The sequence below is a fragment of the Danio rerio genome, chromosome 7 (genome assembly GCF_052040795.2).
Source record: "Danio rerio strain M-AB ecotype USA chromosome 7, GRCz13ab, whole genome shotgun sequence".
Lineage (NCBI taxonomy): Eukaryota > Metazoa > Chordata > Actinopteri > Cypriniformes > Danionidae > Danio > Danio rerio.
The window spans coordinates 55647258-55673334 of record NC_141027.1 but is presented as its reverse complement, the minus strand read 5'-3'; the positions used below and the strand labels follow the sequence as shown (position 1 = coordinate 55673334).

Here is a 26077-nt window from a genome sequence, read left to right as displayed (position 1 = left end):
GAGCTCAGGACCAAGGCCAGTCAAGTTCCTGCACACCAAATTTGCTCATGCCTGTTTTTATGTTGCTTGCTTTGTGAGCACTCAAGTTGAAATAGAAATGGAGGATCTGCAAACTAGTTTGTGGACTTATGGGTGTTTCGGTCTAAAAAGGAGGTGTGTTAAGGCATATTGTTAGAGTGTTGCTCTTTTTAAAAACTGAAATACATTTTGTCATTGAAGAATAGGATTAGGATTAGAATAGGAGTGTTTGGATAAAACTTTTTACCACACTTTGCTATTATTGTTCATTCATTCATTCATTTGCTGGAAATTATAACTGATTTTAGAATTAGTTTTGAAACAAATCTTTGAATTTAACAAACAAAATTTAACATGTTGGCTAATGGATGTTTTCAGTGAAGTGCGTACAACACTGTTTCCTTATCCACAAAATCAAAGGAGTAAAGTAAAGAGTAGAAGTAAAGAGAAAGTATAGAGGCCGAATGGAACAGGATCATTCTTTATCCTTGTGCTGCGGATGGTCTGTTAAGCTGTTTTCTTGCTGCAGATGGTCTGAAACGTTCAGTTTTTCCTCTTACATAGTCCACCATGTAAATAGCAAATGCACCAAAGGCGTGACACAACTGACTCTTAAAGGAAATGTGAGATAAGACCCTGATTGGGTTTATGCACATTATGCTCAAAACACACCCATAACGCATGAAGAGAATTAGCACAACTCTATTAGACCATGAACTATGGCACAAAGCTTATTTTTCGTACATTAAAATAGCAAAAGTGGATTCAGACACCTCCTTGATGCTTTTGCACTATACGCTTTAGACTTTATTGATGCTGAAATTATATGTTGTGCAGCCATAATATATATGATATGATAAACTTATAGAGATCTAGGTTCCAGTTTCTCAAATTCCATTCTAATGTCATTCAATATTCAATATCATTCTAATATAAGGATTAGAGGTTCAAGAAAATGGTGCTGGTTCATAAAAATGTGGATATAACCATGATATGAATGTAAGGTATGCATGGAATGTATGCATATATTCATGTATGTATGTATGTATATATGTATGTATGTATGTATGTATGTATGTATGTATGTATGTATGTATGTATGTATGTATGTATGTATGTATGTATGTATGTATGTATGTGTTTATGTATGCGTGCATAAGTTGTTAACATCATGTAAATATATAAAAAAAATTTTTTTCCATTATTACAAATTGGGAAATTCCACATTGCACTTCTGTGGTTTGTTTTGAGCCGTAAATGATTCGTCTGGCATACTCGGCCTCTGTGGTTGTGTGAGGGTTGTGTTGTGGCAGGGTGTGATGTAAATGTGAGAGGCATTGCTGGATTAAAATAGCACCTCAGGCAGGGGAGGTGAAGGTGGCGTATCCTGCCAACCTTACATAACCCACTGAAAGCAATACTGAGATTCAAGCCTTCGATATGTCCTGAAGATTGATACCCATACGTCTTCACTCAACGGCTTGGCAAGGTTGCCAGCTCTGTGCAGTTTTTTTCCTGACCCATAAATCTCTGTTGACCTCTGTCCTATCGCAGATAACTGTCACAGCTGTCACACTGAGATAAAACAAAATGTGGCTATACATTATCATCTGGGACATGTCAGAAAACAAAAAGTGCACAATGCTGCCAGATATTTAGTGTTGTTTACGAAAGCAACACACTTTGGTTTAAAGGAGGAGTATCGTTCACATTTTGCCTATTCTCATTTTAATCTTCTTAAGCACCTATAGAATAGTACTGCATCCAGTGGCGCCTGCAGGCGTACGGCTGTACGCACTGTGCGTACCTACCATGAGAGGGCACGAATTAATGCCGCTTTTTAATTTTTTTATTACATAATTTAAATTGATTATTAAACAGATACACTACGATATATTGATAAAGCAAAGCCAGAATGACAACAAATAAAGGTGTGTGTTTTAAAGTGTGTATGTACTTGCATGGTGGGAGATGGGTAAAGAAATTTGTTGGTTTTAGTTTTGCTGGTGGATTTTCCGCACCTAAAAATCACTACTCAGATAGCTATTGTTTAAAACAAGGTGAAAATGAGTAAACACTCTTTAAAACAGCTAAACTTAATTGAGACATTTGCCAAAAGGCCTAAAACTAATGAGACAAATACCGCAGTCTCATTATCAGCACCTGAGCCGGGGAACATGTCTCGTTTATCAGACAGATCAGACCCAGCTGCTGCGCGGCCTCCTCACATGGAACAGCTACCATTCAAGGTGTTTTAAAATATTTTATCAGAAAGACTGTCATAAATAAGCAGACATCTAAATTCTTCCGAGCTTCTGAAGTGTCTTACAATTCCAACCGAGTTTGTTCCACCGAGGTAAATGTTCAGTGCTGTTGCGAATATCCGAATTTGTAAACATCTGTCCTGCTTTTTACATTTTTGATTAAATTAATTAAATTGTAATTGACAGGCGCAACATGGGAAAAAAGGTTAATTTAGGCTTCTCTGAAACTGAACATTTCACTTTAATTTAATTTAGCCTAGATTATTTTATTTGACAGTTCAGTTCGTGGTTTTGCATTGTTAAAGCATATTGCGGGTTTTGAAGCACTTTACTTCAAATGTTATTGGTTCTTCTATTTTATCTAGAAGACAACTGACCGAGTAAAATATTTGAACAAAGGGACAAACAATATATGAAATTGTTTTTCTAAGAAAAATATAGGCTACAAATTTTATTTTTGTTTGAGCCCGTCCACTACTCAACTGTGCGGGTGGATGATTTTCGGTTAGTGGAAAGTAAGGATTTAATTAATGCTTCACTAATTGTATTTTATCACAATTTTCTGTCATATATTTGCAAACTTTTTAATATGTCATAATTTTAATAACTACGTCTTGAGCGTCTGATTTTTCCTTGGCGCTTATGTGCTTTTATTACATTTAGATTTCAGCAAAATATTAAAATTAAAAAGGAAATAAGTTATGTCATAACGAATACCCTTGAATAATGCAGCCTTTGACAGCAAGCATCAGTGTTTCTTGACATGACTGGCGGAAGGGGGCGGGGCGGTGCTGGATTTGTGCGTACCTTGGAATAAAATCCTGCAGGCATCCATCTTTTCTCCTAAAAATATTTTTTTTAAAAGAGAAAGATACTACTCTCAGCAAAAACATGCACGTCTTGGAGGTATGACGTCGGTGGATTTATACACTTAAAGTCCTTTAAAGTATAATTAATAGTAATTTCACTCAGTGGCCATCTTTGAAACGCCTCTCGGGCAGTATGCTTGGGCATTTTGTCTGATTGGGGAAACATCAAATTCTTCAAAATTGTTTGCCAAGTTTACGATTACATTTCATATTTGAAACCACCAATAAACTATTCGCTGAAATTCTAGTGTATTTGTTGACCATCAAACTGTCATGAAAACACATCTGGTTTGAGTTTCTCCCCTGGAGAAACCTTAGTCTATAGCGATCAGTGATTGGCTCCTGTACTGGTAGGCAGGGCTTCATTCACCATATTGACCGTTACACTTTTCCCAATTCAAAACTATATGGGACACATGTCTTGTGTATTCTATAGTCTTTGTCTATACATAAGTGTGATACAGCTTCTTCTCAGTGATCAACTAAAACCTGTGATATCGCTGTCAGTAAAATAATGGAAAAACTTAACCTTAACTCTTTGAAATTTCAATCAAACCACTGTGATTGCTCTAGGCTTATTCCTGGTTTATAATATCATAATGTTCTGTTTCATGTAATCGGATGCTAAATTCAAATGTGGATTTCCACGACAGCAACGTTTGTTTTACATTTGAAAACAGATTTACTAACATAACCAAACATTTATGGTTTGTAAAATATTTGCTGATGTCACATAATCTGATCATTTGCATTATTCAACTCAGATAAACACGTTTATGTAACTGTAATGTTAAAACGACACTTTTATGTAGTTTTGGAGAAGTGGATGAATTTTCTTGTTATAAATCCAGCAGCTCTTATATCTTCACTGCAGTGCCGGAGGCTTGTGGTGTGTTATTATAAACCAGATGTGTCACCATGGAAATATAAAATATGCATTCTATAATGGTCACAATAAAAATCTCATACTGTAAATGAGGGCAGCTGAAGTATTTATAACACACTGTAGGTGTGAAAGGGCTAAATTACTATCGCTAAATAAGATCAACTTCCTTTTACACAAAAAAAAAAACACACTTCTATGGTGTCAATATTGTGCAGGCCAAATAAGTCTATATTTATATAATAAATCTACATGAGAATACAACTCTGTAACAATGAAAATACCTCTGAATGCTGAAATGTTGTGAAATTATATACAAATTCCTAAACTTGAGCCTAGCTCACACCACATCAAATAAAAAGAGTGTCTTATGATCACCAATGAATCAATTTAGTCATAAGTAGTCACATAATCTACCGCAAATCATTATATGGCAGTTTTTACATGTCTTATATGTTTCATCAGTTAGATGCATTTTGCTGTATGGCTGTATAATTTTGACAATCACTCCAGTTCAATCTACGTATTTATAGTAAGCTGAATCAACACAATTCTTAAGTTTTTTTTTTATTATTACTTAATTGCAACTAGTAGCAATAGTAAATAATAACTTTATTGTTTTATGTTCAATCAGCTTAAACTTGTAAAAGCAATTATGTTAACTTAATCAATTTGTGCTGGGACAACATGAAGGAATTGTGTGGAACCAAGCATTTTTAACAGTGATCTAAATAAGCAGAACATTTGATTTTGATGTGGATAATAATAATATGTATATAGTATAGATATTTTTGTGTACCAAATCACCATATCAGCATTGAGTTCACATAAATACATTTAGTTTTAAAATATATTCAAATGAAAGCAACTCTTCTTTGTTATTGCAATTCTTTGTTATTCGATTTTTTTTTTTGCTGGATAAAAAAAAGATCTGTTGTAAACATATCTAAACAATACTTTTTTATACAACATAAACTGAACAGACACATCTTATCTAGTTAATTTACATTGGGTGTGTCTATGCATATTGCAGAGCAACATGTTTAAGTAGCTAATTTGTAGCACTGCATGATTGCATACATATATTTTGTTGTTGAAAATAGAACTAAGGATTCTCATCTGATTCTTAATATACAACAAAACAAGATGGATGAATTAACATTTTGAATGAATCACTTGATAAAATGTCTCATCGACAAATCCATTTTTAACAGTTGGTTTTCAGCACCTATTAAAGTGACAACAATAAAATAACTTTCTTACTATATTTACTATATTTTGAATCTAATAAAGCTTTACCATGTCTTTAGTCTTCCAACACCTCATTGACGATTGTTTAGAGTGCATTACTTAACAAATTCAAGGGAATTAGCCACAAATTTTGCCTAGACATAAAATAGTTAATCTTTTTATAAGAATGGGTTGGTTTTACAAGTGAAGTTGCATGTACCACTCACATTACTCACATAAGGTTTAAAAATCATTAAATTAACACCTTATGCAATAATATTTAGTAAATTGATACGTTTAATGCTTTAAATGAATTTCATATGATATGTTTATTGTATTGTTTCTATAATTATAATTATATAAATAGTAAATTTGTCTATGTTTGGTTGTGGTATCGGTTTCTATTGTTATGGACTAGGGTAAATGTTTATTTTTTGTTGTTGTTGTTTTGGTATTTGTATCTGTTGTTATATTTTAATGTAATTTTTTATCTATTGATTTGGATGATGATCTGATGTAAAGTTGTCATTTTATTTGTTGGACTACGTTGTTAGTGGCTAATTGTGATCTAGAAAAACACTTAATCCTGTTTTTATGTAATAAGTTGTCTTTGTTTCACTCCAGACTCTTTGGCCTGAAGGATTTAGTAACACCAGGAAATTGTACCACTTTTGAAGTCACCCTCAACACACAGTATGACTGGCCAGTGTACGTCAATCCCGGCATTCTTCTGCTCCTCTACATCTCTGTGACCATTGTGCTGAAAATCAACAGCAACAGTCTAGGAGACGCAGACAAGGTGATCGCACACACTCATGTATTCTGTTAAAAGGATAGTTAAGCCAGTAAGTTAGAATTGTGTCATACTTTAAGTTGATCAGACACTAAGGGCTCTATTTTGACGGTCCATGTGCAAAACGGAAAGCTCTGGGCGCAAACGCTTTCAGAGCGTGTCAGAATCTATATTTGCTAATTTAAGGACGGGAATATCCACTTTGCGCCGTGGCGCATGGTCTAAAAGGGTTTAAATTATTTTCTTAATGAGTTATAGGTATGTTTTGAGAATAAACCAATCTGTCTCATCTCCCATTCCCTTTAAAAGCCAGCTGCGTCGCGCCATAAGTGCATTTGCTATTTACAGGACGTAAAGTAAGTGGAAGTGGAAAAACTGAGCATTTCACAAGCAAACAGTTTATTGTTTTGTTTTGTTTATTGTTTTTGTTTTGTTTTGTTTTTTGTTTTGATATGTTTTTTTGATTAGTTGTTTGTTTTGTTTAATAATTTGTTCGATGGCATAATTGTGTATATAAAAAGATCTAACAAGCAGAGCCTCAAAAACTCTTTTGTACGAGGAACTACTTTCTTCTGCCATTCATTCACATCTGCAGCTGACGTCAGAACAGCAGAAACCGTTGCTAATTCACAAATGTCACTTTAGAGCTTGCATTTGAATTATTCTCTAGTGTAATGTCTAAAGTGATGACAAAACAGGTAATTTTACTAACTTTTTTTGCAAGATTATAAGGCTTAACCACATGAAATGCCATCAGTCTACAGAGATTTCCCAAAATTCTTCTGCTGCAATTGTGATTTCACAAAAATTAACCCAGAAAAAGCTAAAGCAAAGCAAACACTACTAAATTACTATGGTATAAATACAAAATACAGATCGACTAAGAATGTCACTTACCTGTTTTATAGTGATTTGTTCAGCTATAGCTTGAAATTTACACTGAGAAAAAGATGAGTTTTTTACTGCCTCTAAGGACGTAATCTGTGGTCTCTGTCAACATCTTGTGGCAGAACGTCAACCGTCAAGTCCTATGCTCTAATCAATGTGACAAGCGGATGGCTGCTGATGTGCTGAATCTCCAAAATTATGCAAACATATTTTAAAATATCTTTAAATCTTTATAAATAAACTGCATAGTTGCCATCTAAACAACTACATTCTCACCTAAAAAACCTCAAAAGTACATAATGTTATTCAACAGCTGCAATATTTGTCACATTGTAGGGAGTTAGTTTAGTCTTCTGCTTGGCAGTCTGTTGGCGAAGTAATGCATAAGAGTGAAGAAGCTATATGAGTGCTGTTATTGCAGAATATTGCATGGCATTTACAGTGAATATGTAATTTGTCACACTTTTAAAGTTCTGGAAATGTTCAAAAATGCATCTAAAAATAGCTTGAAAGTCCTTAAATGTAACTTTATAAAATGCTTCAAAACTTCATTCACAATTATAGGTGATATAAAAAATAATCAAAATTTAAGGTGATTCAGAAAAATAAGAAAAAAACATTCAACGCTTCATTCTAAAATGTCAATGGAAGCTTTGCATGTGCAGTAAATGTGACCTGACAATAATTCAGGTAGGTGCCATATTGCTGTATATTAAACTTTCAGAATGAATACTGTGGCCATTCTAGTTGCTGTAGAATTCTGGTAATTCTTGTATTAGAAAAGGACAATAAAATAAGCATTAAAATTATGCATATCAACTGTGCATTTTATTCTCAAGCTATACATTGACTTTTAATACATTTATTTAGCTTACCTATTCCTTTGAGAGCCCTTTGTAAGGTCAAAAATCCAACATTTGTACAATCGTAAGCCAGTCAATCACATTGTTTGTGTATAATAAATTAGTTTGGGCTAGTGTCTGATTCACACAGTATATACACTGATGCGTAATGTCTTTATGTTTGTCTAGGCCCGTGAGGGTGAAGCTGTAAAAACAGTGCAGGGTGAAGCTGGAGAAGAAGTAGAGCTCAGATTGTGGGAGGCAAGGAGACAAAGCAGTGAAGATGACACTAAGGTAAAGAATAAAACTTGACATTTTACATTTATATATTATGGAACCTTAGAGAAAAAAAATGTCTTTTGGGTTTTGAGGGGGTACAGAAGCACATATGCATGTCTGATGAAATATTTAAGGAGGTTTTATTAGTCTCTATGTTGTCATTGCTGTATCCACATGCTGTAATTAAAAAGTATTACATTTTAGTGGCTTTATGTGCATGCTGATGCCTCTATTATGATATATTAAATAATTTTATTAGGATCTCTTATGAAAAGTCTATTCAATATTTTAAAAAATAGAGCAAAAGCTTTTCTCCTTCTGTAACCGTTCATTCAAGGACTCAAGCTTCAAACAGCTATTTCACACTGCCTGAAAGATAAAATCTGTAAATGCAAAATAGGGGACGCCACTGGTAAACATTCCCTGCCTCTGGCATACAGCACCAAATGCACACATTTGTATCAGTATTTTAAAACCTGGCATCAGAAAAAGTATCACCATTGCATGTTTGTGTTTATTTTGCTTATGTTGTTTTTTGTTTTGTTTATTACTTTGTTTTTATTAGTTTTTAGTTTCGTTTTTTGTTTTGTTTTGTCTGGTGTTTTGTTTTGTTTATTATATTATTATTATTATTATTATATATTTGTATTATTTTTGTTTATATATACATATATATATATATATATATATATATATATATATATATATATATATATATATATATATATATATATATATATATATGCTGTCAATCGATTAAAAAAATTAAGTAATTAATCGCGATTAATCAAATTTAAAATACTGAAACTTGTAATTTTGGCTATTTAAATGTAAAATTAATGTAAACGCAAGACAAAAAAAAATTTAAATTTAAAATATAATTGTTTAATATATTTTTTGTTTAACTTGTAACACAGATTTCTTCATGTAAACAAAATACCCACAATAAACCATCAAGATCCTGGCTTGACAGTCATATTTATTACAGAAATTAAAACACAGGCATGTTAATGACATTTAAATTTCAAAACAATCAATGCCAATAAAGAAAACATTGATTTCCAGATATGGATATGGATTGCAGATATGGAAAATGAAAAAATATAATAATAAACTATAGAATACAAACTGTTGCACTCATTGTAAAGTTTTATTGCTGTGAGTTGAGAACATTAGTTATAGAGTAGAAACAATTTTGCTTAATCCTCCTTTACATTCATCCAGTTGCTAAGACTAGGAGTATCCCGCAAGTGCACAGAGACTCCCAAATGCCCGCAAATGAATGATAAATTCTTGCAAACCGGTCGTTAAATACATTGCACACCCCTCTCGCCCCTACTCAGATACGTCGCTCACTCCACCCCTGACACACACACACACACAACGCGCTGCAGACGTTTTGGCCCCAACGGCCTTCCATACTGGAGCGACTCCCAGATTCAACACGCATGATCACGTTCATCAAATTTGCTTAAAGTAAGCGTCCTAAAGTATTACTGTATTTCACAAGGATTCTGACACAACAACATGAAGCATACGCTTTCGTTGCATTTAATGAGGAAACACGCTAAACTTGGAGGGCTCATGCTGAAAAGCAGAGTAATGCCCTGTCTTTGACAGCTCGCGACTTCACCAGACGTTCTGAGTACATTTACATAAGACACAAATACTCCGATTTTAATATGATTAAGTTAATACTCTTATTAAAATTCTACCGTGTAACCTTAAAAGGAACCTTAAGAGGATTTTCTTTCTGTTCGCCATGCGGTATCAACTTACAACAGATGTCGAAAGTTAAAAATGGAACACCCGAAATTGCATGAAACTGGATAACCTGTGATGCGACTAATTGTTTTATACTGAAACTTGCCTTCAAAAAGTGCTTCCTTGGTCTTATCCACATTTATTGCATGTTGAACACACGTCCACCACAACAGGAAGTAAAAAAAAACCTGAACTGCCTTAATTGCATGAATTTTTTTTAACGCGTAAATTATTTAAAATTAATCGCATGCGTTAAAGCGTTCATTTTGACAGCGCTAATATATATATATATATATATATATATATATATATATATATATATATATATATAAAATTTTTTTTTTTTTTTTTTTTTTTTTTGCTTTGTTTGGTGTCTTGCCTGTAACCACCTCTAAAGCCCAAAGTATACTTAGTATTTGTATGCACAATCAAACACAGTTAAAAGCCCCTTTTCACACAGTGATACCGGTAAATATATGGAAAATGTCCGGAACGACTTTACCGGTATTTTCAAAAAGGGCCTGTTCACACATACACACCTTTCTGGTAAATTGCCGGTAATTTTCTAGAAAGGTGTGTATGTGTGAAAGGGGCTAATGTTACAACAGTTGTAAATATCTTTTAATTCCTTTGTGTAAAGGTTTTTGCAAAATTCAGTAGTATGTTGTTGCTTTTGTCTCTTCAGTTCTAATTAGTGCAATGACAAAGCAGCATTAAAAAAAATGAAACTATCTTTTATGTGCAAGCAAAAAGTACATACAGTATATTATCTGCATAAAACCAAATTATAATTTGGGCTTTTTTAATTAAAGACACAATAATGCTGAATGAATGTTTTGATTGATGAAAGGAATAAATGAATGAATGTCAGATGCAGACCTTTTGTGACATAAATGTCTTTTTTCCCCCTGGTTTAGCAAACTCTTCTCACTACAGTAGATTCTACTCTATCTGAATCACACATCACTAAAGAGCCTGTGATCAACGGTTCAAGCCAACATGACATAGGTAGAGCAATGTACATTGTTGTTTACACATATATTATGTTTACTAAAAGTTCACATTCAACTAAGCATTTATGTGAGTAAACTTGTGATATTTGTTTGTGCAGGGCCCAGTGGAGAGGCTACGGTTGATAATCCTCTTCGTCTGGTGGGACGAATGGTCTTGCAACAGAGTTACATATGTGCTCTCATTGCCATGATGGTAAATCAAATATTCTTTTTTTTTTTAAAAAACAGATGTGCTGCTGATTTGTATTGACGTTGACATTTTGAAAAATAATTCTTCAATCAAAAATACATTTTAAAGTTCAATGGAGTCCAGCAGGGATGACCTTTCTTTGTAGAACAACCTAGTATTTAATAAAATAATCTACCCTACAGAATTTTCCATGGGCTTCTTGATAATTGTTTATGAATCATACATGGTTTTTCATTTCTTTCCAGGTATTGGTCTACTGAAACATGTCTTCCCTGTAGCATATTTTGATGAATGGGGTTTTTCCCACCTTCATTTAAAGTAAAAATCAAATGAGAACATAAAAACACACTCTGCTGAACTGTCAAGGTCATGTCGAGTTAGCAGGTGGCAATAAACGTCTTATACTGGGTTCACACCAAATGTAAAATTAACCGTTCGTAGAAGTAAGTTGCACTCAAAGTCAATGCAAATGCTTGAACAGTGGCGGATTACCATCATGCAGCACAAATGCGCTGTATTTGTATCAACAGCCAAGCCGAGTCAGTTCTAAAAATACTCATGTCTATGTAAACTGGCTCTTAATAGACCCTGAGCTGCAAAGCCCCAGTTGAGCTAAAAAATAAATATGGCATCTCGAAGTAGCAAATCCAATATAATTGATTATATAAAACAAATGATTTGATAAAAGGTTAAAAACAAACAAAAAATGCAATGCTCTCTTTTTTTTTAATAAGTTTTCTCTTTTTAATTGCTCTTTGAAATGTTAATGTTAAATTCAAAGCTTCCTCATCCTGAATATAACTTTGTAGCTAGAAATCATTATTAAGATGACAGTACTGCTATAGATATAACAGTCACTTTATTAGATACACCTGTCCAGCTGCTTGTTAACGCAAATTTCTAATCAGTTAATCACATGGCACCAACTCAATGCATTTAGGCATGTAAACATAATCAAGGTGATATGCTGCAGTTTAAACTAAGCGTCAGAATAGGGAAGAAAGGGTATTTAAGTGACTTTGAACGTGGCATGTTTGTTGGTGATGGACGGGCTGGTCTGAGTATTTCAAAAACTGCTGATCTACTGTTTTTTTTACAGACAACCATTTCTAGAGTTTACAGAGAATGGTCTAAAAAAGAGGAAATATCAAGTGAGCGGCAGTTCTATGGGTGCAAATGCATTGTTGATGACAGAGGTCAGAGGATAATGGCCAGACTGGTTCCAGCTGATAGAAGGGCAACAGTAGCCACATTTCCACTGTCAGGCCATTGTGAGCCAGCGCTTTATCAGGCCAGGCTGGGCCAGGCCAATCTCCTGGGAGGTTAAGCAGTGAGGCCAAAATCATCCACTGTCGGGCTAGTAGCTCGCAGCGCGTCATGCAAACCCCGCCCCAAGAACGTCCCCCGAATCAAAACGTCACACAGCCTGCCCACTTCAGCAGGAATCAGGCAGATAAAGCACACCATCGCATCATCATGAAACCATTAAAACGAAGACAACCGAAACAAACAAATGACATGATATTGTACAGCATTACATTATATGTCTACACGCACAGGTCTGTGTGTCCTCATTCATTATATTTGTTTACTTAACGACCGAATGATGGCATTGTGCATCGACTGTTAGGTCTCGCCACTAACGGTGGCGAGATTTGTTTGCACTATTTGTATGCCGCATACACTCGTGTGCAATTGGAAAACTAGTGTACTGACAGCGGCATGCCATCTTTAATAGACTCGGGCAAACTTCGCCTGTCCTTTCACCCCGCCTGAAGCCCCAGCTGGCCCTCTTTGACACAAGGTATTTGGCCCGAAAAAGGCTGGCCATTGGCCCCGAGAAAGCCCCACTTTGGCCCGATCAGGCCCCGGGACTGACTGGCCTTGGCTCGCCCTGGCTCACCCGCTTTAGGTGCAATAGTGGAAACGCAGCTAGTTACTCAAATAACCACTCGTTACAACCAAGTTACGCAGAAGAGCATCTCTGAACACACAACATGTCCAACCTTGAGGCAGATACAGGGCTACAGCAGCAGAAGACCACACAGGGTGCCACTCATGTAAGCTAAGAACAGAAAACTGAGGCTACAATTTGCACAGGCTCACCAAAATTGGACAGTAGAAGATTGGAAAAATGTTGCCTGGGCTGATGAGTCTCCATTTCTACTGCAACATGAACAACATGAAAGCATGGATCCATCCTGCCTTGTATCAACGGTTCAGGCTAGTGGTGTTATGGTGGGGGGGATCTTTCCTTGGTACACTTTGAGTACCATTAGTACCAATTAAGCAACATGTCACCGCCACAGCCTATCTGAGTATTGTTGCTGAACATGTCCATACCCTTATGACCACATCTTCTGATGGCTACTTCCAGCAGGATATTGTGCCGTGTCATAAAGCGTGAATCATCTCACACTGCTTTCTTAAACATGACAATGAGTACACCAAACTCAAATGGCCTCCACAGTCAGCAGACCTCAATCCTATAGAACACCTTTGGGATGTGGTGGAATAGGAGATTCGCATCTTGGATGTGCAGCCGACAAATCTGTTGCAACTGCGTGATGCTATCATGTCAATAAGGACCAGAATCTTTAAGGAATAGTACCTTGTTGAATCTGTGCTACAAAGAATCAAGGCAGTTCTGAAGGCAAAAGGGGGTTCAACCCAGTACTTGTAGGGTGTAATAAAAAAGGTGCCGGTAAGTGTATATTACAATCAAGAACAAAACCATAGAAACTCCAAAGATGTTGCACAAGGACGTTTTCATGTTACACTCATGGTGCCTTCCAAACGTCATATATTGCCTTTCGAAGGTCACTTCAAAATGAAAACAATCCCGAGCGCCATATTAAAGTGTTGTTTCAAACCAGGGCTCTTTGGAATGAAGTGCACTCAGTTCAGGGACCCTCCAAAGAGATTGGGGCATAGGGATGAGCCCTTCCAAATAGAACTCTGTGTCAGTGTCCCAATGTCTAGTTAACCAAGCTCATCTCTGTTTTTATCAGTGTACTGATTCACGACCCTGAGAGCTAATTGAGACGCACACTGTGTTAACACGTCCTTTAAGAATTCACATGTAATAACAATGTGTTTGCACTCTTGCTGCCCCCTACAGGTGTGGAGTATAACGTATCACAGCTGGCTGACATTTGTGCTGCTGCTGTGGTCTTGTGTGATCTGGATGCTGAGGACACGTCAACGCTTTGCTGCTTATTGCTCTCCCTTCATCCTGCTGTACGGTTTAGCTCTGTGCTGCTTGCAGTACGTGTGGGCCATGGACCTGGAGACAGAACTGCCCCAGCACATGGGCTCCATGAGCCTGCATCAGCTGGGCCTGGACCGTGCACAGTACCCATGTTTGCGCTTGGGTGCCCTGGTGAGGATTTTTTTTTAAATTATTGTTATTTTATTTATTTTAGTTTTTTCAGTAACTGTTATTCTAGAATATATGCAAATAAAAAGTGTTCAACAACTTTCTGGGTTCAAAATAAATGCAGTAAAGATAAATTATACATTTGTGTCATAACAAAGCTGTTCTAAAAATACATCGCTGTGGGTATGTATGAGTTTTTTGTGATAAGTATAGTTTTTTTTTTTCCTTTGGTACAGATCATTTGTATGTTTTTAATAATAAATTTATGATAATAATTTCTATGTTAGGCAGTGTTTTGATTGCCCCACCTATTCTCCACTCCACTAGTACTGTCAACACAAATTGGAGAAAAAATTAACAGGGGGGCTAATAATTCAGGTGGGCTTATAATTTGGACTTCAAATGTATATGTGTGTGTGTGTGTGTGTGTGTGTGTGTGTGTGTGGACTTACATTTTGGTAATGTGGCGGTGAAGATGCACGTTGTTTAAGCCATGCGTTATTGCATGTAATTTCTTCACAATACACCCTAATTTACCAGTATATCCAATTCGATATACTGTTCTTTTTTTATTCAAAGTACACATCTTCGAATGATCCACTTAAAATAGGCAAATCCATGAGCACAGGTGGCAAACAGCAGATTCAAGTTCAACATGCTCATTCCCGTCAAAAGAGCAGCAAAATAGCAGATAACAAACCCACATCTTCGCAGCTCACTGTCGAGTCTCTGTCGAGCAGCTTGAAAAATTCAGAACGAACATGAATGTGTGTGTGTGTGTGTGTGTGTAGTATATGTGTGTATATTTATTTTTATTTATTCATTCATTCATTCATTTTCAAAATCTTTCAGGTCAAACACACCTGTTTTACCTTATCAACTTGTTAGCGCAGACTTTAAAACCTAAAATGGATGATCCAGCAAAAGGAAACATCGAAAATGTGCATCGCTGGTATGCCTCCAGGATCAGGATTGAGTAACACACTTAAAGCAAACTCTTAGAGAAACTCATTCCTAAGCATTGGGATACAGATGACTGCAGTTAACAGTCTGAGAAATCTAAATAGAAAAGGCTTGTAGTCACTTGCTACACTTTTACACAATAAGCCCACATGATTGGTCATAATTCAGTCATGATGATGTTGCTCAATGCGCTGTGAGTAAAGTGTAAACATTGCTTCATTCTCGCTTTGTTTTCAGCTGCTGTTCACATTGACTTTCTGGCTTCTGCTGAGGCAGTCAGTGAAGGACACATTCAGCAGGAAGAAGAGTTTGACTGTGTCATTGCAGGAGGTCACAACTGGAGGTGAGCGAGAACACTGGGGGCTCTATTTTGACGGTCCATGCACAAAGTGCAAAGCGCAGGGTGCAAACGCAATAAGGGCATGTGGGAAACCAGTTTTGCTTTTTTAAAGATGAAAAAATCCACTTTGCACCATGGCGCATGGTCTAAAAGGGTTGAGCTTATTTTCTTAATGAGTTATAGGTGTGTTTTGAGAATAAGCCAATAAGAATCTCATCTCCCATTCCCTTTAAGATTCAGTTGCGTCAAGCCATAGCGGATTTGCTATTTAAATGATGGACTTTGTAAGTGGAAAAACTGAGTGCTTCACTAGTGAGAAAACAGTTAAAGAGCATCTACAGCGCAAGAATAAGAGATAAGCCTCCTCATTATTTACTTTTGCTTTCACTCTCGTGGAAAAGGAAATGTGTTGTACGCACAGACATCCATTAGCCTATAAATATATATATATGTATATATATTTTTTGTTAAGCGCAAAGATTTGTTTTAAAACTATTTCTAAATTCTGTTCTAATTTCCAGCAGACTAATAAATGAACAATAATAACGAAGCGTGTTCAAAAACCCACTTTATCCAAATACACATGCTGTGCCCCATATGGCCTAAAACCTGGCAGGTGGGCAAATCTAAAGTTGTTTTTAATAAATATAAATCTGCATATAATAAATAATACTGCTAATGATAATAATAACATTATACAAAAGCAAATTGTCATGAATAATCTGAAAAAGCGAGATGAAGAAGACATGAGAGTATGGTTTTTATATTTATGTAGGCTAGAAAATATTGTTTTGTAATATTTTAATATTTTATATTAATAATATATAATATATCCTTATTATATCCTATATATATCCTTAATATTTTAATTCTTTTTCATATGTAAAGATATTTGCGTATTGCTGTACATCTTGTGTGTATTAAGCAACGTGTAAGCGAGGCGCGCAACTAACGCGCTCTTCGCTAAATAATAGACCGGCTTTGTTCTGGTCTATTGAACAGTCTATTATAGTTTCTCAAAATAGCAACGCGCCAGCAATGCACCTCAACACGCCTCCTTTTTTAGAACGCCTATGGGCGCACATATGAGCACAAATGCATTTCCTATTTAAACAGCGAGGCACAAAACTTCAAAACGACAACAATTGCGCCGCATTGTGCTGGGTGTATGATAGGGCCCTAGGATATCAATCTGATTGAGAGGGGTCTGGATGCAGACTTGGTGCAGTGCAATCTGAGCTGCATCCAATGCTTTTTAATGGGCTCACCTAGCCCCACTACCCTTCACAGTGACGTCACTCACTCCATTGAGTGCATTGTGTCAGACACCGCATCGCTGAGGGATGCACTCACAGCTTGCATCATGAAGGCTGTATCAAGATACTATTGATCTGATTAGGCTTTTTTAGACATTTGATTAGAAATGGAGAAAGGACAGGATGTGAATGGTTGATATGGTTCAGAGCACAATACAGAACAGGATTAGCCCCTGTCCCAATACTTACACTTGTGGTCTTGGCCACTATAGGATGTGTATATGCAACAAGAAACAGGTTTGCAAGACTGTCCCATATCTGAAAGATGGCCAAGAGTTCAGTGCTCTATGGGTCCATTTCCAGAACGTTTTCAGCAAAACTTTTAATGCATTTTGCCAGTTCATTTACGTGACAACTAAACTTTTGGGACTGAAAACACAAAAATTTTAACATAAAGTGGAAATATATGAAAACAATGCTGTTTTTGTGACACAAAATAAGAGTCTGATGATGATGTAATAATAGTTTTAATAACTTTGTCCTAATAACTGATTTATTTAATCTTTACTGGCAATTTTTTAATTGTTAAAGTGTTCATTCATTAATTTTCTTTTGTGCTTATTCTTTATTAATCAGGGGTCGCGATTAATCAAATGAACCGCTAACTTATCCAGCAAATTTTTTACTCAGTGGATGCCCTTCCAGCTGGAACCCATCACTAGGAAACACCCATACATTCTCTTTCACACACATACTCTTTGGATAATTTAGCTTACCCAATTCACTTGTACTGCATGTCTTTGGTCTGTGGGTAGGCGGAGCATCCAGAGGAAACCCACGCAAACGCAGGGAGAACATGCAAACTCCACACAGAAATGCCAACTGACCCAGCTGAGATTCGACATTAACATTAACATGTAGTTGTTCATTTTTGGTTCAGTATAAAGTGCATAGATTGTTTTTGGTTGTTAAAAATGATTGTCACTTATATAAATGACTAAACTATGGTTCACTAGCTAAGTTAGGTAAATTAGGCAAGTTCCTTGCACAACAGTGTTTTGTTCTCAACCAATTAAAAAAAAAAAAAAATATATATATATATATATATATATATATATATATATAATTTCTTAAGAGGTTATTAATTATTTAAGAGTATTATTATTCATTCATTCATTCATTTTGTGTTCGGCTGAGTGCCTTTATTAATCAGGGTCTCCACAGCAAAATGAACCACCAACTTACCTAGCATATGTTTTTACGCAGCGAATGGCCGCAACCCAACATTGGCAAACACCCATACACTCTTGCATTCACACTCATACTCTACAGTCAATTTAGCTTATTTAATTCACCTGTCAGGGCATGTCAGGACTGTGGGGGAAACCTGAGCAGTGACCCAACCCCATGTTGCTCGAACAAGCCAACTTCTTGCTCCACCACTGTGACAAGCCCCATAGTATTATTAATGCTATATTACTATAGGATTATCAATATTATCAATTATTAGTAGCTATTAATTGATGTTGACCATAATATATATATATATATATATATATATATATATATATATATATATATATATATATATATGTATAATTTTGCCTTTAACTATAAATGCGATCAAAGTAAGTGTTCTATATCTCTGAAGAAATATGAAAAAGCTAAGGGGCAGTATTTTCTTTATCAGTACAATCAGTCTAGTTTTATTCGCATTTTAGTGAAACAAGACTGTAATGCATATCATGTTTTGTCAGGCTATATCATGAATGACATGCTGGAGACTAAGTAAGATGTATGCACAATGGTCAAAAATGGCCATCTAACATGTGTACATAGAGAAACAACAAAAAAAGCAGCACAGTTAGATGCAAAACATTCTTAATTTGGTTTTCTGAGTGAGACTTTGAGTGTGTTTTTGTCTTTCAGAGAGCACAGGGCGAAATGAGTCGATTCTGAAGGTGTTTGGTGGGTTGGTGATGAGCCTATATGCTAAATACTGGATCTACGTGTGTGGGGGAATGTTCATCATGGTCAGCTTTGCAGGAAAGCTTGTGGCCTACAAGATCGTCTACATGCTGCTGTTTCTGCTCTGCATGTGTCTCTACCAGGTACACTTTTACCAGCACACACAATGCTCCACACTGAGTGTAGTCTGCAGAAATGACAGTGAATGTGTTTGTTTTAGGTTTACTACTCTCTCTGGAGGAGGCTGCTGAAGGCTTTCTGGTGGATGGTGGTGGCCTACACCATGGTGGTGCTCATTGCAATCTACACCTTCCAGTTTGAGGACTTTCCAGGCTATTGGGGGAACTTTACTGGCTTCACAGAGCAACAGTATGTGTCTACCTGTTTTTGCAAATATTTGAGATGATTAAAGGTGCTACATGTAAATTTTTGACTCTTGTCCAGCATAAAAATACAATATTATGTTTGCAGATATTTAAGAAACATGCAAAGTGAACATTCTTGTTTATCTGAAAAACAATGCTGAAGTCAGTTATTCTGCTTTGAAGATGTCCGTTACATGCCGGATAGCTGTCTTTGTTTTGGTCATTTTAACCTGCCCAATTCCACTTTAGTCAATTATATTTCAGCACCCTGGGTTGCTTTGTTGGAAAACGTGTATTTCATTCATTCAGAATGGTGGACAGTAGCAGACTGTGAAATGAAACACAGATTCAGCGTTCCACATGAGGTTATTAATTAGCAAATTATATAAATATTACAAGCGTAAACATTAGGTGAGCAGGTTACATTGTAACCCTGTGTGCTTACAACTTGCATTACTTAGTGATGAGATTTGCAGTGATAAACAATTTGGCTGTTTGCACCAGACGAAACACGACAGACATTTAAATACAGCCATTCAGAAGCAAAGAATATGCACTCACTCACAAAATAGTAAGGTTTGTAATCTAATAAATACAAATGAAACCTTTTTAACATTATTAAATGTTGGTTTTCAGTCTAATGTTTAACTTCAAATGGCTGAGATCTGCTGCTGCTTTCAGTTTACATGTCATGTAAAATGGCATTCAAGCTCACATTGTTAGCATTCAACACTGAATATAGCACATGAGGTATATCTGAGATAAACATTGTCAGTTTCCTGTTGTTCAGCTTAACATATTAATTTGAGGTGTTGGTTTGAACAAAAATTTTAATATGGTGAATATTCCTTCTATCGTGTGCCGTTGCTTTTATTTAGAAGATGATTTAAATCAGCCTTTAGGCTCGATCATCATACTCGCTCCTATTGGTCCTCAATCTGGCAACCTGTGCTAAAGTTTTATTTTGATTTTGACAGGAATGCAATACCTAGTTTACCCATTGGAGGTCAAATTTACATACTGCATTGTGTATTGTTCAAATTGACTGCCCTTTCATTATGTTTGTGGCTGGTTTTGGGAGCAAAAAAAAAAAAAAATGGGAGCAAAAAAAACATGAACATAACGAAAGCATTGTCAATTTGCTCAGTGTGTTGTTGAATACTTGAAAAATTTCTAAGAACTTTCCCAAAAAATGTGTTAAAATAAGAGTTGTCACCAAAAATTATTCCACTTGCTTTTTATTAATTATTTTTGCCTTCAAAACATCTAAAAAAACATCTCAACTTTTCACAGTACCATAAGAGCATCACGTTATGTGACAAGAACCAACCAATTATATGTTTTAGTATAGACATTTCAGTAAGAATAGTAGGCTAATTAACACTGCAGCACTTATTTATTTATTTTTTTTGCATAAATAAACTGGTATCAGAGCTTCTGCAAGGGTTTGTTGGTGACGGTTTCTCTAAAAGAGCAGCTAATGGTTGCTTAGATGCCATTAGAGGACTTGTTGCGCTCATCACATTTTACACCTCTTACAGGAAATGTGAACATGTTCCCTAAAGGGTTTTAAAGCAGACTGTTTGTCTACTTATCTGTTTACTTTTTGACATTCCTAACCAGTGTACATTTTTTTTCTTTGCGAATCATACATGGAGAGATTTAAAAGAATGTTTGTGCTGCTTTTTTGAACAATGTAAAAGTATTCACTGAGTATGGTATTGTAGAGCTTTAAAAGTGGGAGGAAAAGTTTAAAAGGTCACATTAAATTGAAATAAAGTTTGTTAGTAGTCAGTATTGCTAGTTTTTAGGATATGTATAAGCTAGTGCGCAACAAAACAGTGGCAAAATTAGAGTTTATTTAAAGAAATAAACCTGATCAAAAACATACAAAGCTTGCAGTTTGTCACTTAACGCAAAAATGGATTTTTCTTACTTAGACCAAATCCCAATTCTTTTTTTGTACCCCTGAAGACCCTCTTTTTATTTGGAAATGCTGGTTGGCACATTTCCGTTTAGACGGACGCAAAAATAGAGGCACTGCTTTTCACAGTTAAACTCTGACTGGTTTTCTGAACTGCTGCGTATAGTTTCCAAATTAATCAAATCCTGTCCATATGACCATTACACAACCAGTAGATGGTAAGTTTGGATGGCGGTTAAATATAAACACGCCCAGTGAGTGTAAATGGTCACAAATCATGCGTTTTATGCTGTATATTGTGGACTGAGTTTTCCTGAAATGCAGTAATAACCTTAGTATTGCCGAAGAGCATTTTCATTCTAAAACTGTGCTTTAAAATGAAAACACACTAGTTTAAACCCAGCCTCAGAATGTGATTTTGTGCTAATAACAAATTAATCAAATTTTTTACTATATTTGTCATTTAAGTAACTTTATAAGTTTGTAAATGCTGTTTGAGTAATCAAGTTTATGTTATTGTTAATTCTGATTGTGAGCACGTTGTTCCCTTCAGGTTGGCAGACATGGGACTGGAGACGTTTAAACTGTCTGAGCTCTTCACCAGTATTGTGATCCCGGGCTTCTTCCTGTTGGCCTGCATATTGCAGCTGCACTACTTCCATAAACCGTTCATGAAGATCACAGACCTGGAGAACGTCTCTCCCATCCACAGGCATGAGCAATACATTCACACACAATCATTCAGGATGAACTGTAATATACCCATGTATCTTTACAATGGAGAATATTTATATTAATTATTATTATTTTTATGATAATTTTATTGAGTCTTTTTTTGTTTTCATCACCGTTAAATGCGTCATTTAAAACAAGGTATTTTCTTCCAGTGGGGAGGGGCTGCAAAGGTTGTCATAGCAATGTTCTGTGTTTACTCTGGACAATGATGCGCTAAGCAACAAAAATTGCTTTTCTTAGTTTGTTTATTCAGGGAAACTCAGGTATGTACTCACAAAAGTGAAAAATAAGTCTTTATCCTTGTCAAAAATATGTACTCTCACTTTTTTTATGTGTTTATAGTCGAACAGTATGTATGTTATAAAAAGACATCTTAATTCTAAAGATGAGTTTTAATGATTTTTTACAGTCAGCCACCGATCAATAATATTATAGCAAAGTATCTCAGAATGTAATATTTAATAGAAAGAAAACTCAGAAATTGTAATTATGTATAAATTTATGAAAAACGAGTTATAAAGACAATATGAAGATAATATGTTGCAGTTTCAATTTGAATGATGCAACAGCAAATGTCTGATGATGATGGCAAACAAGTAGTGGTGAAAAGATTCACTGGGAAATCATACCCTTCTAAAATTACATAAATTTCACATGAACCGTAAGCTGCAACCCTTTTTAAAAAATATTTTGTTGCAGTTCTTAGAAAATATTAAATAAGAAAACAGTTGGTGTGGCTTGTTTTTTTATACCGTGAGCTGATTGGTTGTAGTAAAGTAGGCGTTTTTATTCTGAAACATTGGGAAAAGAGTTTTAGAGGAGATATTACAACCCAACAGACACCTGCTCCGCCATTTCTGTTTGTTGTCAAAACTGACAGCTGCAGGGATGTGGTTTAGTATGTTCTAATAATACCTAAAACAGAAGTAAACTGACAATTTAACTAAAAAAAAAATGAGGACAAATTCTTCAGCAGGATAGCGCTCCTTCTCATACTTCAGCCCCCACATCAAAGTTCCTGAAAGCAAAGAAGGTCAAAGTGCTTCAGGATTGCCCAGCCTAGTCAACAGACAGCAACATTATTGAGCATGTCTGGGGTAAGATGAAGGAGGAGGCATTGAAGATGAATCCAAAGCATCCTGATGATCTCTGGGAGTCCTGTAAGAACGCTTTCTTTGCCATTAGATGACTTTATTAATAAATTATTTGAGTCATTGCAGAGATGTATTGATGCAGGTGTCCAAGCTCATGAGAGTCATACACAATATTCATTTTTTTCCACTGCACCATGATTTTATATTCTATACTGGACATTATTTCTGTTAAGTGACAAGACTTTTGTCCAAGCAAAGTCAGACCTTGCTGTCCTAGTTAAATATATTAAAAATCAAGACATGGTCATAGTTTATTTTGGTAAAATAAGCATAATCTATAGGCCTTTGCCTTTTATAAAAGCCACTGCTGATATCAAATGATCAACTAGAAGTTAAGTTATTATTTGTTGTTCCTAAAACTTGGAAATGCAACAAGACTTTTGTCAGGTATTGTACATTCCTGTGCAGTCTGTCTCTGATGTCAGTACATTTTTCTATCCACGATTTGATTGGACGAGAACCACAGGACTGATTAGTCTAACATTTTAAAAACAGTAAAAAAGTTTTATGAGAAGTCTTATATGAAAATAAATAGTAATAATTATATATATATATATATATATATATATATATATATATATATATATATATATATATATATATATACACACACACACACACACACACACACACACACACACACACACACACACACACACACATTTTTATATATAGTGCACATTTTATATCTGAAGATCTAATTCAAATTTAAAATAGGTAGTTGTCATATTAAGTTGAAAATATGTAATCAGGATGTATTTTTGTGATTTTTCCTGACAGGAAGAGAGGTATAGATAATCCAGATTTGGTTCAATCCACAGAAGAAGTGAGGCCTGAGGAGGAAGAGCTGATCATGGATCAGGATGATTATCCATCAGAGGCTGACGGTGAGAGTAATGAAGTCTGCTTCTTTGCCTGTGTTGTTCAATCAAAACAAGTTTAATAGTAGTCAGTAATGCTATATGATCACCCCCAACTTTAGTGTGCATTCTTGCTCTGTTCTCAGAGGTGATACCCAGCAAGTGGGGTCTAGTGATGGACAGGCTAATGGTGTTGTCCAGGAAGTTCTCTGACACCTTGACCCATGTCCAGAGTTTCATTTGGAGAGTCCTGGAGCTGCACATCGTCAAAATTGTTGCCTTTTTTGTTGTTTGGGTGGCACTTTTGGAGGTTTGTACCTTGCATACTCTTAGGAGCCGTTCACATACTGTAGAATGTTTTTTCTCTCTAATTTGCTACTATTCTATTGTTTTTCAATGTGAACTGCTTGACATACGTGTGTGACCAGTACGCTAACTTGACTTTTAAATCAGCACACTTTGACTCCTGCATTTTTTTAAGATTCCATGTGAAGTTAAAAAGAACCATGTGCAGAACAGCTCATCACTGTCAGTTCCACAGCCCTGGACCAATCAGAAGATGAAAAAATAGAGTGCATTTCCACCAGGAGCAAGAGTACACATGAGCAGCAATGAAATGATCATTTTAGATCCAAATCTGTTTTTTGCTGCACTGATTGGTTTGCTACAGAGTGTGTCTTGGCAACCTTATAGACAGGGTGAGGAGGGCCGCTGCTCCTCCACATTGAGAAAAGTCAGCTAAGGTGGCTCAGCCATCTGTTTCGGGTGGCTCCAGGATACCACTGGGAGGAGGCCTTGGGGAAGACCCAGGACATGCTGGAGGGACTATGTCTCTCGGCTGGCCTGGGAATGCCTTTGGATCCCCCCAGAGGAGCTGGAGGAAGTGTCTTGGGAGAGGGAAGTCTGGAGTTCTCTCTTAAGACTGCTGCCCAGATAAGCAGATTAAAATAACATGACATGACATGATCATGCTTTAATAAAATAATAGCACACTTTTGATGATCAAATTAAAAATGATCTGACATGAGAAAAGTTGTATAAACGTTCAAAACTTGCACAGATGCATTGAAAATGAAAAATTAAATTTTAAATGGTGTAAATGAATCAGATTTAGTTGAAAATGTACATATGACGCATGGAGGACAATGCAAAAGACTTGCATTTGCTGAGTGAATCAAGGCAAAGGCAGCTTCTGCTTGACTAGTGTATTCAGCATTGAACTCCATTGTGTTATAAATGTGATTGTTTATGTTTTAATCACAATAAAAGTTCTACTGCATTAGTTAACACGATTTAAAGTAATGTTTTCTATATATATATATATATATATATATATATATATATATATATATATATATATATATATATATATATATATATATATATATATATATATTATGAAATACATTAGGAAATTACTCATGGCAACTTGAATGTAAAATAGTGAATGGTATATTTATTTTTTGCTTCAGGCTATCAATGATATGTGGTTTTTGGGTCTTCATTCGAAAAACTATGGAACAGAGTTTTCTAATGCATTAATAAAAAAGACAGATTTTAGTAAAACTAAAAATATAGGTTCATTCTGTGTACAGACAAGCAAGAACTTAGAGTAAAATGCAAAGGAAGAATACTAAAGTTTCTCATAATATCAGTTTCTTCTGTTATTTTTTTTAATTTCAATTGCATTACATTACACAGCTGTCTGGAATACTGGTTGGTCAGTGGCAACATTTCAAGTTATATTATTCTGAGATAATAACTGTTGAATAGTGATTCATCAGGGACCAGTTTCTGCTTTGCATCACACCGCCATAACAACCTCTATTTTATCCCTATGTTATGTAGGACTGGTCCACAAAAACATTCTTTTTGAAGCTGCTGTGGCCATCACGCTTTCCATGTGCTTGCGGTGTAGATGCGCTGATCACACACCACTCATGCTTGCAGAGCCAAACCAGCATAATATTTAAGCTGATTCATAAGCTGCAGTTATTCCTGTAGTTGTTCTGCACCCCAGATAAACAGCCATCTGCTTCTGCTCTAGTTATGAGGTGATAATATGTCAGTGTTTCACACTCCACTCCTCTTGTTTTCTTC

The 26077-nt window shown here is 35.7% G+C and overlaps 1 protein-coding gene across 4 annotated transcripts in view; it reads left to right on the top strand.

Annotated features, from left to right (window-relative positions):
- piezo1 (piezo type mechanosensitive ion channel component 1 (Er blood group)) overlaps positions 1–26077 on the top strand; it is a 197037-nt gene that overhangs the window by 116924 nt on the left and 54036 nt on the right. Inside the window, exons 8-18 of one of the 4 annotated variants that reach the window (XM_087261899.1) lie at positions 5889–6063; positions 7977–8081; positions 10748–10838; positions 10942–11036; positions 14155–14415; positions 15613–15718; positions 18901–19082; positions 19160–19308; positions 21782–21940; positions 23898–24004; positions 24124–24287. In XM_087261899.1, coding sequence (XP_087118025.1) covers positions 5889–6063; positions 7977–8081; positions 10748–10838; positions 10942–11036; positions 14155–14415; positions 15613–15718; positions 18901–19082; positions 19160–19308; positions 21782–21940; positions 23898–24004; positions 24124–24287 — 1594 coding nt within the window. Of the gene's footprint in view, positions 1–5888; positions 6064–7976; positions 8082–10747; positions 10839–10941; positions 11037–14154; positions 14416–15612; positions 15719–18900; positions 19083–19159; positions 19309–21781; positions 21941–22136; positions 22227–22936; positions 23124–23897; positions 24005–24123; positions 24288–26077 lie in introns of those variants that run through there. The other 3 variants (XM_087261902.1, XM_087261901.1, XM_087261900.1) reach the window with 3 other exon arrangements.